Source organism: Ceratotherium simum, chromosome 29 (assembly GCF_057802395.1).
Source record: "Ceratotherium simum simum isolate JZ-2026a chromosome 29, ASM5780239v1, whole genome shotgun sequence".
Classification (NCBI taxonomy): Eukaryota; Metazoa; Chordata; class Mammalia; order Perissodactyla; family Rhinocerotidae; genus Ceratotherium; species Ceratotherium simum.
Window position 1 is genome coordinate 39884077 of NC_141928.1, and position 13848 is coordinate 39897924.

The 13848-nt window shown below is 45.2% G+C and overlaps 1 protein-coding gene and 1 pseudogene across 1 annotated transcript; both read left to right on the forward strand.

Annotated features, from left to right (window-relative positions):
- The first annotated feature begins 667 nt into the window (after positions 1–667).
- Positions 668–1611, forward strand: LOC101392150 (olfactory receptor 13C7-like). Its single transcript, XM_087419609.1, is given in 2 exon segments — positions 668–1370; positions 1373–1611. Coding segments are annotated over 2 exon segments (942 nt in total).
- A 6367-nt stretch (positions 1612–7978) lies between these two features.
- On the forward strand, positions 7979–9761 carry LOC101391900 (olfactory receptor 13C7-like; annotated as a pseudogene).
- The last annotated feature ends 4087 nt before the right edge of the window (positions 9762–13848 follow it).

The window sequence follows — 13848 nt, forward strand, 5'->3', positions numbered from 1 at the left end:
TTACAGGCCCCAGAAATTCAACTTGGTCAGATTATTCAGAAAAGAAGGTCCAGATCAGACCAACTATTCATACTAACTAAACTTACAAAACATGGAAGTGTAAACTACATACTGTATACGAAATAAAACTGTTCAAGAGAGAACTTGATGTTTTCAAGCCAGCACATTCTTTCCCTATAAGACTGACTGCATGAGAAGTCAAATTATAATAGAAACTTGCTGCGCAAGGAAGAACCTGATCCAGAGGAATGGGCCATGTGACCTCAATGGTCAGGGTCACAGAGCTGTGATAGCCTGAGGTCCCTAATTATATGACAAAGACAGAGTTACTCAGAGGCCCCTGCTTCCCTGGAAAGTGTTGGAGACACACAGCTTATGGAGACATATGATTTTGCTTTAGGCATATTAATATCATCGATTAGAGAGAAATGTCCCTCATTTTATTAAGTTTCATTAGATTTCCAGTGTCTGCTCTTCATCCTTTTGACTGATACGCAGCCTGGCTTTAGGTAACTTGGTTTTATAGTTGAATTCCATAGGGTAAGTTTATTTGCAATTTTAGGGACATCATACTGTGATCCCCATATATTGACCCAAGCAAGCCATCAAAAAACAAACATGCATTTTCTGCCTTCAGTATTTCCAGCGATGAAAGAGAAAGTTTGAAATGGAAGCATCCAACCAATCTACTGTGGCAGGATTTGTCTTGCTGGGCCTTTCTGCCCATCCAAAACTAGAGAAAACATTCTTTGTGCTCATCCTGTCAGTGTACCTGGGGGTCCTGCTGGGCAACAGGGTCCCCATCCTGGTGACCACCCTTGACTCCCGCCTGCACATGCCCATGTACTTCTTCCTGGGGAACCTCTCCTTCTTGGACACCTGCTATACAGCATCTTCCATCCCTCTAGTCCTGACCCCCCAGGAAACCATCTCCTTCTCAGCCTGTGCTCTGCAGATGTTTCTCTCCTTTGCCATGGGAGCCACAGAGTGTGTGCTTCTCGGTATGATGGCATTTGATTGCTATGTGGCCATCTGCAACCCCCTTAGATACCCTGTGGTCATGGGCAAGTCTGCCTACGTGCCCACGGCTGCCAGCTCCTGGGTGGCTGGTGGAGCCAACTCTTTGGTGCAGATCTCTCTTGCAGTACAATTGCCCTTCAGCGGGGACAACGTCATCAACCACTTCATCTGTGGGATCCTTGCAGTTCTAAAGTTGGCCTATGCTGACATCTCCATCAATGTGGTCAGCATGGGGGTAGCCAATGTGATCTTCCTGGGGGTCCCAGTTCTGTTCATCTTTGTCTCCTACATGTTCATCCTCACCACCATCGTTAGGATCTCCTCAGTGGAGGGTCGGCAAAAGGCCTCTTCCACTGCTCTTCCCACTTCACTGTGGTGGTCGTCTTCGATGGAACCATCCTATTCATGTATGGGAAGCCTAAATCTAAGGACCCCCTGGGGGCAGACAAACAGGACCTTTCAGACAAGCTCATCTCCCTCTTCTATGGACTTCTGACCCCCATGCGCAACCCCATCATCTATAGTCTGAGGAACAAGGATGTTAAGACTGCTGTGAGGAACCTGGTAGCTCAGAAATGCTTCTCCCAGTGATGGTAGGATATGTCCCATGACCCACACACTCTGATTCACTTGAGAATCTCAATGCAAAGTAATACCAGGTGAGGGGCAAATTAAAGTTAGAGCCATGCTACTCACAGAGTGGTCCATGGAACAGCAGTGTCAGCATCACCTAGGAGCTTATTAGATAGGCAGACTCTTGGGGCCCATTCCAGACCTACTGAATTGGAATCTGCATTTTAACAAGATCCCTCAGATGATTCATATGCATGTTAAACTTCGAGAAGTATTGGTTAAGAGTGTGTAGTGGATGCCATGGTGAGTGTGCTGCCCAGACCCCACCCTACCTCACCTAGGGCTGAAGTTCTTGTTACCCTAGCTGCTGCGAGTGTTGGTTGCTGACAGCATTGGCTGAGTCCCTCTCTGGCTTGCCCTTGGCCCAAGAGAGTTATGTCACCCAAGTCATACTCCCTTCTCAGAGGCAGCCCACTTCCAGTGATTAGTCAGTGTCAATATAAAGGCCTGGTCATCCTTGCTTCAAATGGGGACATCTCTAAAGGGCCATCCCAGCTTGAGAGCTTCCTCATGGTAGGTCAAGTTCTCCCATGCCCAGTCCTGCTTCCTTTACCTCCACCCCATCTTCAGAGCACTCCCCAGTAAACGTCCTGTGTGAAAATCTCCCCATCAGAGTCGACTTCCTGGGAAACCCACCCTGCGACAGAGACCAACTATCCATCTCGGCATGGATGGGTGACCTGGGCGTGTTACTGGGGTGTCTTTCTCAGGTATTTGCTGCACCCTGACTCTCGAGGAAAGGAACTCAGCTAATTCCTTTTGTTCAGACAAAGAAAAATTATGCCCTAAAACAATTTGCTAAAGTAAATTCTTTGCTTTTCATTTCTATAAGTGGATCTTAATTTACATTTCCTCTACAAGTGTCTTTACTCCTAAGCGGAGAGTCAGCAGGGCTGTTTTACCCCTGGGCATGAGGGTGCCATAGTCAGGTCTATGAGGTTTTCTCCAAGGACAAAGATGTTTCAGGTCTGGAAAACCTGTTGGCTCTTAAGTACAAAACAAAACAAAAAATCCTTAAAAAAAATCTTAATACAGGTTTCCCCTCTATCCAAAAGTACAGCGTTCCTATGAAACCTTTTGAAATGGCGTAAAGCGAAGAAGCAATTGAGAGAAAGTTTTTTTTTTCTCCCCCAAAGCCCCAGTAGATAGTTGTATGTCATAGCTGCACATCCTTCTAGTTGCTGTATGTGGGATGCAGCCTCAGCATGGCTGGACAAGCGGTGTGTCGGTGCACCCCCGGGATCCGAACACGGGCCGCCAGCAGCAGAGCGCGCACACTTAACCGCTAAGCCACGGGGCCGGGCCTATATGAGAGAAAATTTTGAGCGTTCCTAGACCCAAAAAATAATCTAACAAATCACACCAAATAACACAAAACCTAAAATAACTCTAACATATAGTAAAAGCAGGAATGACATGATCAATACACAGCCTATATAGAGTAGAGATAACATCTGCACAGTGCAATCGCACTTACCAGAATCCGGAAGACGGCAAGCACACGGGGCGGCTGAGAGGTGGTGGTGGTGATGGAGTATTAGGCTGAGTTGTGGGAGGTTGGGACGGTGGGAGGTGCAGGAGACTGGGGTGGAGGAGAGACAGGAAGAGGATCAGCTATGGACATCGCATTCTCGTCTGAATCCTTCAGGGCGGGCCGGTCACTAACGTCTACACCTTCTTCTAAGTCTGCCTGCCTTGAGGTTGAAGGTCAAGGTTCCTCGTCTGATGTGGCTGCTGTGGAAGGCTTGAAATACAACAGCATGCTTGACTGCTTAGCCTCTACAATGGCTCCCTGCAAAACAAATACTGAGCGCTATTTTTGCTTTTCACCCTTTTTTTGTAAAAGTGAAAATCCTCTTTGGATTTCTTTCAGTTAGCGAAAACAGGTACTAATGTAGATCTTTCATAAAAGCGAAGTGGTATAAAGCGAACTTTCAGATAGCGAGGGGAACGAACCTGTAATTGTTTATTTACATGCCTACAAAAAGGAAATTTATGTCAATCTCAGTGATGGATAAATTTTTGTATTCATGCATCATATTTTAAAACAATCTGTAGTTAGGTACTTTCACTTTGTGAGAACTCGAGTTTTCTTGCTTGTTGTTGAGAAATCATAGAAATATGAATCAAGTCACCTGTAAGCCAAATAATTTTCATAACAGAAGAAGAAAAATTATTTCAAATTTACCACGAAATTGTACGTAAAGTGGGATGTAGGTGCATTTTGACATGATGTGGGGTGGGACCTTGAAAAATAAGCGTGCCCAGGCCTGGCACAGCCTAGAGATGGACTGATAGTTCCAGATATATTTGTCTGCAGCACCTAGAAAAGGAATTAGCACACAGGTGCTCAATAAGACACACGAGTGTCTCTCCCCAACTACCTTTCAACTTTCCCATGCCCTCACATCCCTTGTGTTCAGAAAGATGTGCTGTGTGTGGCTGGTAGACTTCTACAGAGGGTCTAAGTGAGGGCTCAGATGGGCGAAACTTCCCTAAGAGAAAATCTAAAATATGCCGGTTTAGCCTGAAGCCTGAGGTAGTCTGTGGGCTATAGAGGTCCCCAACCAAGGGGCTACAGGGCTTCTTTTCCTCAGTCTTTATGAAAATGTCGAAAGCAACAGTGGAGAGGGGCTTAACCCACACTCTTCAACAAGAACTCTGTGCATTTCCCCTGTGGTCACATGAACCATGATTCCTCCACGATGACAAGGGCATACACAGAACTCTGGCACCAACTTCCATCTTCTTCTCACCAAGGAGGAATTAATACCCAGGGTCTTCTTATTAGCAAATCACCCTACTTCTCTTTAAGACCAGTCTTTATCAGCTGCTTTTGACAGAAATTAGGCTTCAATCCAAGGCTCCTCATTCCTCCCTGTCTCCCCCTCATCCACTTCCAAGGGAAATTTACCATCCTCAGGCCTGCTGAACACACATGGCCATGTTCCTTACTGACTCTCCCCTCCCTGACCCCAGCTGAGGTGATCTGAAAGACTCCCTGTTCCTTGCCACCAAAGATCTCTAACGAAACAGAAGCTCCCAGCAAAATGCTAGTTGCCTGCCTGGCCTGTAACTATAGAGCTGCTTTTTCTAAGGCTTGACCTTGCTCTCTCACCAACCCCAGAGCTCTCTCCTGCCCTTGTGTCCTCTACTTCAATCTGTAATCCTTGTCCCATACTGTACTAAAACAAGGGGGAGGGCAGTATCCAACATCTCTGGCAGATAGCATCACTTCCTAGTTGGTCCAAGCTGCTCTGCCCTCCCTCCTCCGACTCTTCCCTGTTTCTGGGTTCCCATACAACTTAGGGGCACTTGGCAATCATCTACAGACTGTAGCTGTCACCAGAACCTTTCTGGAGATCAGAGACCCCACCTTTGTCATTTCTGCTTTTTTTCTAGTGCCTGGTACTGGCCCATGGTACATGTCTCTTGCTTCCTGTTTTTAAGGGCAAGGGCCAGACCTGGTCAGCCCTGGACGATGCAGAGGGACTGCAGTGAGGGCCAGCCACTCTGGAGCATGTGGACCACCAGAGTGTCTGTTGGGGCCAAGGCAAACCATCCACTTCTTGTTTCGACACTTAGTCTTGGAAAGACAAGTACAGAACCCCCTCTAACAGACACCACTGTGGTCAAAGCACAGTCAGACCTTAGTTATCTCCTCTCATTCCAGGAAGGTCAGCAAGGACAGGATGGGAACTTTCTACTCGAAGGAGCATTTCTTTGTAGCAAGAGTTAAGATTTACACAGAGCTGTCTACCACTTACGTGACTGGGTTTACGGGACATAGGCCCTAAACTCCTGTGAGGTCTCCGCCAAACTTTAAATTGCTTCTGGGATTAAAACCGGCCCCAAACAACCAGAGCTCTAAATTGCTCCCTGGCTCCTTGACAGAACCTCTGGGAGGAGGGCGAGAGGCAGAAAGTAGACAGTGTCTACCCCGAGCACACAGGCTGGGCATGACCACCAGGACCACAGGGATGCAGCTCCTCGAGTTGTCCTTCCTCTTGTTATCTCACTGGCGTGGAGAAGGCTGGGAAGGGTAGCAGCTAGAGTTAGCTATCGCCAACCCTAAATTTTCTTCACCTTGCTGTGAAATTTGAAGAGACTGCTTAGCTCCAAGACAGTTAAACAGAATTGCCACAGGCTTCCAGGCACAGCCTCCATAGATAGGGCTAAACGGGGGATGGCCAAGGTGGGCAGTTGAAGCCTGCCCACCTCCCAGGCCTGGAGGCCTTCCAGCATCCTCCCTGCCATGAGACCTTCTGTCCAGGTGAGCTCCTGTCCCCATCATGGCCTCATCCCCACACTGGACATAGACTGAGTTCTCTCTGTGGCCAAACCTTCTTCGGGTAGGTGGGGAGAAGAAGAAAGGTGGTTGTGAGTGAGGACCTGGTCACAGCTTCCACGTCTATGAAAGGCTTTTATAGGGAAAGGGAGCAGGCATGTCCTGGGAGTCTAGACCTGTGTGGGGACAGGGCAGGGGGTGAGGAGTGAGGACGACATTAGAAGAAGGAGGATTCTGCTCAATGTAAGGGAAAACTTCCCAACAATCAAGGCTATCTGACAAAGGAATTAGAGTCGTGTGTTCGCGTAACTCAAGGTGTTCAAAGCAGAAATGGGAAAATTGTTTCATAGAAGGTAGTCATACAAAGGAGGGGAAAGAGGCAAGACCAGTTATTTTACAACATTTCTGCCAAGTCTAAGATTCTCCAGTCAATAGTACTAATATCTCTAAAAACAGACATCTTTTCCCCAAATACTCCTAATGTTCATGGTTAATCTCCTCTGATAATTGCATGAGGATAGGTTCAGACTCTGCCCGGTTTCTCCCTCCCAATTTTCCCCAACCAGCAACAGTATAAGAGTCACAGATGCAATGTGTGAAGCCCAGGGACACTCCCACCCACCCATGCCCCACTACGAGGCAGTTATCTTGGAGAAAGTCATGACACCTCCATTTTTCATGAGTGTCCTGAGGAAAGCAAGGATGACCAAGACTTCATAATCCATCCTTTGCTCCTCAGTAGACCTGCTCTGGCACAAATGAAGGAGCAAGAATACAATCCGAGTGGTGAGGGTAGGAGCCCGGGGGGGAAGGTGAGGAACAAGGCTCCAGTTCTGGCCCTGTCCTCCCCACCTGTGGACCTCTCTGAGCTTCAGGTTCCTCATCTTTAACATGAGAAGTCAAGGCTTGAGGTCTTCTCTAATGTACTGGCCCTGCAGTTCTACAGTGACTGAAGTACATCCTGCTTGCAGTGCCTCCTATGAGCGAGGCCTCTGCAAGCCTGGGTGGAATTGTCAGCTGTTCTGTGGGGGAGAAAGCACTACTGTGGCATTGCAGTAGCTTTAATGATCAGCTCAGATATTGAAGGGTCAGCATTAGGAGCTATGACTTACAAAGGAGCTCTAAAAGCATAGAACCTGGTCACAAATTCGCAGATGCTCACATTGGGAGGCATGAGGGACACTTGTCCTTGGATTCTATTCCTGCTCCTGGGCCCGGGGGACTGGAGCAGCCTGAGGGAACTGCAGTGCTGTAGACAAAGGCCACGGGTAGAGAGAGGGGCTGTGGAAGTGCTTCTGTCAGGGTCTCCAGGGTCTACTGGCCGGAAATTCCTTATTGACAGTGCAGCGAAGGGGGATCACCAACCAAACTCACAAGAAACAAAATATAAACCAGGCATCAGGTAACAAACGTAAATGCTAGGCAGACCCTAATCTCCCTGGCCTCTGCTCATCACTTTCTCTCTGTAGAGGACTCCATGCAGAGCCTAATTTTCATCAGAAAATTATTATACAAGCACAGAATTAGAGTGAGGTGATGTCTGTGGTCAGAGTCACTGATCTGACAGCCTGAAGCCCCCAAGGACACTGCAGGGACAATCTGGGGACAAGTAGGGCTAGCCAGAGGAGCCCACTTCCCTGGCTAGTGCTGGACCCATGCAGCACACACTCAGGGTTTCTCTTTTATGGTCCCAACATAGACCCATCCTTACACACTGCACTGGGTCACTGCATCTTACACATCTCTTCCTTCAAGTGTGTTAACTATTGATCTGGCTAAAATTCTTTCATATATCATGGTTTGATTCAATTTCTAGGGTCTGCTTTTCCTGCTTTTGAATGGATATATCTTGATTTTTAAGATATCTTCAATAGATAGTGAATTTTCTCCCTTAGACGCTGATATTACGAGTTGGCACATCAAAGGGTAAATTTAATTATAACCTCTGGAAGCATCTCATTGTAATTCCCACATATTGATCCTTTTAAACGTGTTTGCTGTCCTCAGTTTTCCTAAGGGTAGAAGAGAGAATTTAAAATGGAAGTGGCCAACCAATCCATTGTAGCAGGATTTGCCTTGCTGGGGCTGTCAGATCAGCCAAAGCTGGAGAAAATGTTCTCTGTGCTCATCGTGCTGATGTACATGGTGATCCTGCTGGACGACGGGGTCCCCATCCTGGTGACCACACTTGACTCCCACCTGCACACGCCCATGTACTTTTTCCTGGGGAACCTCTCTTTCCTGGACACCTGCTACACAACCTCTTCCATCCCTCTAGTCCTGGATGGCTTCCTGACCCCCCAGGAAACCATCTCCTTCTCAGCCTGTACTCTGCAGAATTTTCTCTCCTTTGCCATAGGAGCCTGTTATGAGAGGTTTGGGGATTTGATCAGAGATGTAAAAGAAACTTTTTATTCCAAACAAACGGACTGAAGGTATATTTTATTATATAGAGGATAGTAAAGGCAACAGTCCGCAAACAGATCCGAATAGGTCAAATAATAAGAGGGGAAAAACACCAGCTCGACTGGAAAGGGAAAACATCCACATTGGCTGAGATAGCAGCAGATTCAAATAGGCCATATAATGAGAGGGAAAAACATCAGATCGATCGGAAAGGGAAACACCAGATCGACTGAAGGGAAATGACACAAATAACCGGAAAGAGAAACACCAGGTTGACTACATCAGATTAATTACTTTACAATAAATTAATTACTCACAACATCCACACCCCACTGCCGGGAGAGTCTTGTCAATCGACGTGGCTGGGTGGGAATCACACATCCTGGGCAAGTCGTCCCTTCCACAGGTGGAACTCTCACCAGGCCTTGGTGTTCAGCAGTTTATATAAGCAGTTACAGAGTTTAGAGGGCAAGCATTTAGTGTTCCCATGCACAAATGGTTATCAGTGGCATACGTGCACTGAGCCCCCTGGCTATCATCCCAGCCCAGTAGTTGTGTACATGCATTGTTTACCCTGCTTATTGTCCCAGCCCGGCACAGATGGCCGGTCTGTCCCAGGCTGCGGCGCCCAAAGGGCCTTGAAATTTTTACACATTGCAACAATCTCCATGGGAGAAGGGCCAGTCTCCACCACGCAGAAAGCAGCTTTTATATTTCTTTTTGTGCTGGTGGCTGTAGGTCAGTGGAGCGGCCAAACGTGGCTGTACTCATGTCAAGACAGAGCCACAGAGTGTGTGCTTCTGGGTATGATGGCATCTGATCGCTATGCAGCCATCTGCAACCCCCTTAGATACTCTGTGGTCTTAAGCAAGGCTGTCTACGTGCCCATGGCTGCCAGCTCCTGGGTGGCTGATGGAGCCAACTCCTTGGTACAAATTTCCCCTGCAGTACAGTTGCCTTTCTCAGGGGACAATGTCATCAATCACTTCATTTGTGAGATCCTGGCAGTTCTGAAGTTGGCCTGTGCTGACATCTCCATCATTGTGGTCAGCATGGGGGTGGCCAATGTGATCTTCCTGGGTGTTCCAGTTCTGTTCGTCTTTGTCTCCTACATCTTCATCCTCACCACCATCGTCAGGATCCCCTCAGCTGAGGGTCAGTGAAAGGCCTTTTCCACCTGCTCTACCCACTGTACTGTGGTGGTTATCTTCGATGGAACAATCCTATTCATGTATGGGAAGCCTAAATCAAAGGACCCTGGCGGACAGACAAGCAAGGTATTTCAGACAAGCTCATCTCCCTCTTCTATGGACTTCTGACCCCCATGCTCAACACCATCATCTACAGCCTCAGAAACAAGGATGTGAAGGTCGCTGTGAAGAACCTGGTGGCTCAGAAACGCTTCACCCGGTGATAGTTGGAGGAAGCGGTGTATCTTGTGGTTCTGTGCACACAGGGGATCCCCTAGGAAATGACTGCTTGCTAAGCACAGACTTACTCGATGATCCTACACATTAGTTTCATCACAAAACTGCCCAGGCAATGCACTTCAGGATCAGGCTTTCCTGAGTGTTTGACAATGGAACACCAAGTCTTTAGAGTGAAGAGGGGTTGTGTTAAATCACCTGGGAGCAAGGATAAGTGACTGTTAAAATTTATTTTTATTTTTATTCTGAAAAAATGAACAATAAAAATTAAAACTTTGTAAAAAAAATATATTCTTTGCTCATGTGCAGACCAGCTGCCATTTGTATGTGCCATTTATGTTATTTTTTGCTCTACTGTGCAAGGGGGAGCATAACAGTGAGGAAAAGTCACTTCTTAATTGGTGTCCAAACTGAAAACCAGTCTGCCGTTTTGGAAAATTACCGACACCGAGACATCCCAAATGATAGCATTTAACCCCTCTTTGACTGTAGGAGGTCAGAGTGTTTCCTGTTTAATTACTGTTTACTTAATATCCTTGAGCCAATTTTGGGAAACTCTTTCTTCCCTTACTGTACATAGAGCACATCTATTCCTACCCAAATTTGCAGAGGAGGAGTTTGTGTCAACTCTTATCAAACTCTAGATATTGTAGGCCAAGAATAAGAATTCTAGCAGTCTCTATTTAATTAATACTACAATGCAAAGTTTATACTCTGAGTTCCTTTCTTTTCCTGGAATTAATGTTTGCAACCATCCAGACCCCAATGGTCAAACTCAGTTTCCTCTGTCTCTTCAGGATTTGGATTGGACACTAGCACCAGCTGCTAAAAATCTACTTGTAATTACCCTTGTGGTTAAGAGCAAGGGCTTTGGAGCTAGACTCACATGGAGGTGCCTCTGCCTGAGTAACTTCAGGCACAGTAGAAAAATTACTTGATCTTGAAGACTCTTGGTTTCCTAATTTGTAAAACGGAGATAATTAAACCAACTCCATGGAGTTGTTGTGGGGATTAAATTAAAATGAGGCATGCATATATATAAAAAATGCACAGTGGCTAGCAAAGAATAAACTCCCAATTGATAAATGAACATTTTAATTATTAATGAAACATGTTAAATAACTCCTCTGAGGAAGCCTTGTGACACTTGAAGACAGAGTTCAATACCACACTTAACTGAATCAATTCTGATTTTTTATTGTAGCAACTTTTAGGTTAGCTTTCTAGCTTATGAGCCAACAATCCCACTTCTCTGGGCGTTTCCCCCAGTCATTCCTCTTCTTTATCCGCAGAAATGAAGGACTCATGTTTGTGCTGTGTGACACTGACCCTACCTAGACCAATCAGATTCCTTCTTCCAGGTTTCGGGGATTGTCACTAATACCCAAGGAATGAGTCACTGGATCCATAGCATGCAAATTTGGGAGCTATGGGATAATCGTGTCTGACCATGTGTGCTGGGGAGATAATGAGAAAAAAAGTCTGCAGAGAGGAAAGAAAAAACAGCCAAAGAGCAAAGATGAGAGATGATGAGGGCATCCTTGTATGTTCCCAGTTCTTGGTTTCCATTTTCCCTAGACCTGGTCACATCCTGCACTTTTGCTTCTAAAGAACACCCTTATATCTTTATACTAGATTCTATTTTTAACCAATCTAGATTGTTACTTTCTTTGAAGGGGGCAACAAAAATCACATCTAATATTATGACTAACTTGTATAAAGTAGATATTCTCTTTCATGTGCCATGTGCGAACAGAGTTCCAGGTATTGTGCAACGCAGAAGTCTTACAGAAATCAGTTTTGAAACAATTGTTCTGAACTCAATATGTAGTGCTTCCTATAATCAATTACTCCCTTCCTGCTACATTGGCTTTGCCCTCTGGGGATTCTATCACCTGCAAATTCAGAACATGTCTGGGAGTTGATGTGATACAGGAGGTCTAGGTTCAAATCCCTGCTTTCCCACATAGTGCTGGGTGACCACTAGTGTGTCCTCTGCTCTTGAAGAATCTCAGGTATATTCATCTCCATAATGAAGGGGGAGTACTAAATATCTCAGGTGACCCCCACCTGTGAATTTCCCTGTGGTTCCTTGCTCTAGTGGGAGATCTCCTTGAAGAGAACACAGCAATGCTCTGTCTTACAGCAGTATTTCAGTATTTGAAGCTGAGTCTGGTTTCTCTCACCTCCTTAGCTGTCCATGTGCCTGGAGCAGCTTCAGAGCCTCCATCTTCCCCACTAGGCTCAACAACCAAATAGAATAACTCAGGGAGTTGATGTCACCCAACCTCTATCATTGGTACAATGAACAGAGTAGCCATGATGGCAGGAAGCTATCTATGGACTAAACAGCAGGGGTTCTCGCTTACAATGACTGTTATAGCTACTTCGGCAGCTGATTGTTCAAACTGCCAGCAACACGGACCAACCCTCATTTCCAGAGACTTATCAGTCACTTGTTGATAAGTTGATTTCATTAGACCATTTCCATTCTAAAAGTGACAATGATTCACCTGGACTAAAATCAACACCTTTTCTGAATACGGGTTGCCTTTCCTTTCTGCAGGGCATTAGCCAACATCACCATCTGAAAGCTCCTGGAGGGTTCAATTTAATGACATGGAATCCTGCATAATATCTCGTTGGACCAAGGGACTTATTTAGCAAAGTTGATGTAGCTGTGGGATCCATTGATCCTGCCATATAGTGCACCATCCAGAAGTAGCTGACCCAAGAGAGTGATGTATGGTCTTTTGAAAGCACAGCTAAGGCACCAGCTTGGAGATAATATTACGCAAGAATGGGGCACTGTACTCCAGAATGCAGTGTGTACCGTAAGTCAATGACGTTTTATGGTACTGTGTTCCCAATAGGCAAAAAACATAGTCCCAGAATCAAGGGTTGTAGCAAGAGTAGCCCTGGTTACCATCACTTCCAGTGACCTATTGGGGAATTTGTGCTTTCCATCACTGCAACACTAGGCTTTGCAGGTCTAAGGATCCTGGTTCCCAGAGGAGAGTTGCTTCCTTTAGGGGACACAGAAAGAGTCTCATTAAACATTTTTAGCAATCTATTGAGGTAAAACTTACATACCATAAAATTCACCTACCGTAAGGTACAGTTCAACGATTTCTGATAAATCTATACAGTCATGCAATTATCACTACAAACCAATTTTAGAACATTTACATCATTTCAAAAAGTTCTCTCATGCCCATTTGCAGTCAGTTCCCAACTCCAGCCCTAGGAAATCTACTTATTTCTAGAAATATTTGCCTTTTTTAGAAATTTCAGATAAATGGAACCATACAATATGTAGTCTTCTGTGTCTGGCATCTTTCACTTAGCGTGTTTTTGAGGCTAATCAGTTGTAACATGTATCAGTAGTTTACTGCTTTTTATTATGGAGTAGTATTCCATTATAAGGATATACTACATTGGATTTATCTATTTACCCATTGATGGACATGTGGATTGTTCCCAGTTTTGGGCTATTATGAATAATACTGCTGTGAACATTTATGTATACAACTTTGTGTGGAATTGGTGGGTCATGTGGTACGAATGTATTTAACTCTAAGAAACTGCTAAACTGTTTTCCAAAGTGGCTATATCATTTTAAATTCCCACAAGCAATGTATGACAGTTTCTCCACTGTCACCAACACTTGGTGTTATCAGTCTTTTTGATGTAGTTCTTTTAGTGGATGTGTAGTAGCATCTCACTGTAGTTTTAATTTGAATTTCCCTGATAGCTACTAATGTTAAACATCTTTTCATGTGCTTATTAGCCATTCACATACCTTTTTTGGTGAAGATATTTTGGTTGAGTTGTTTGTCTTTTTATTGTTGAGTCACATGTAAAAATTCTTTGCGTAACCTGGAAACAAGTCCTTTATCATACAGTCATGTGCCACATAACGATGTTTCAGTCAATGACGGACTGCACATGTGATGATGGTCCCATAAGATTAGTACCATATAGCCTAGGTGTGTAGTAGGCTGTACCATCTAGGTTTGTGTAAGTGCACTCTACGATGTTCACATAACAACAAAATTGCCTAATGACACATTT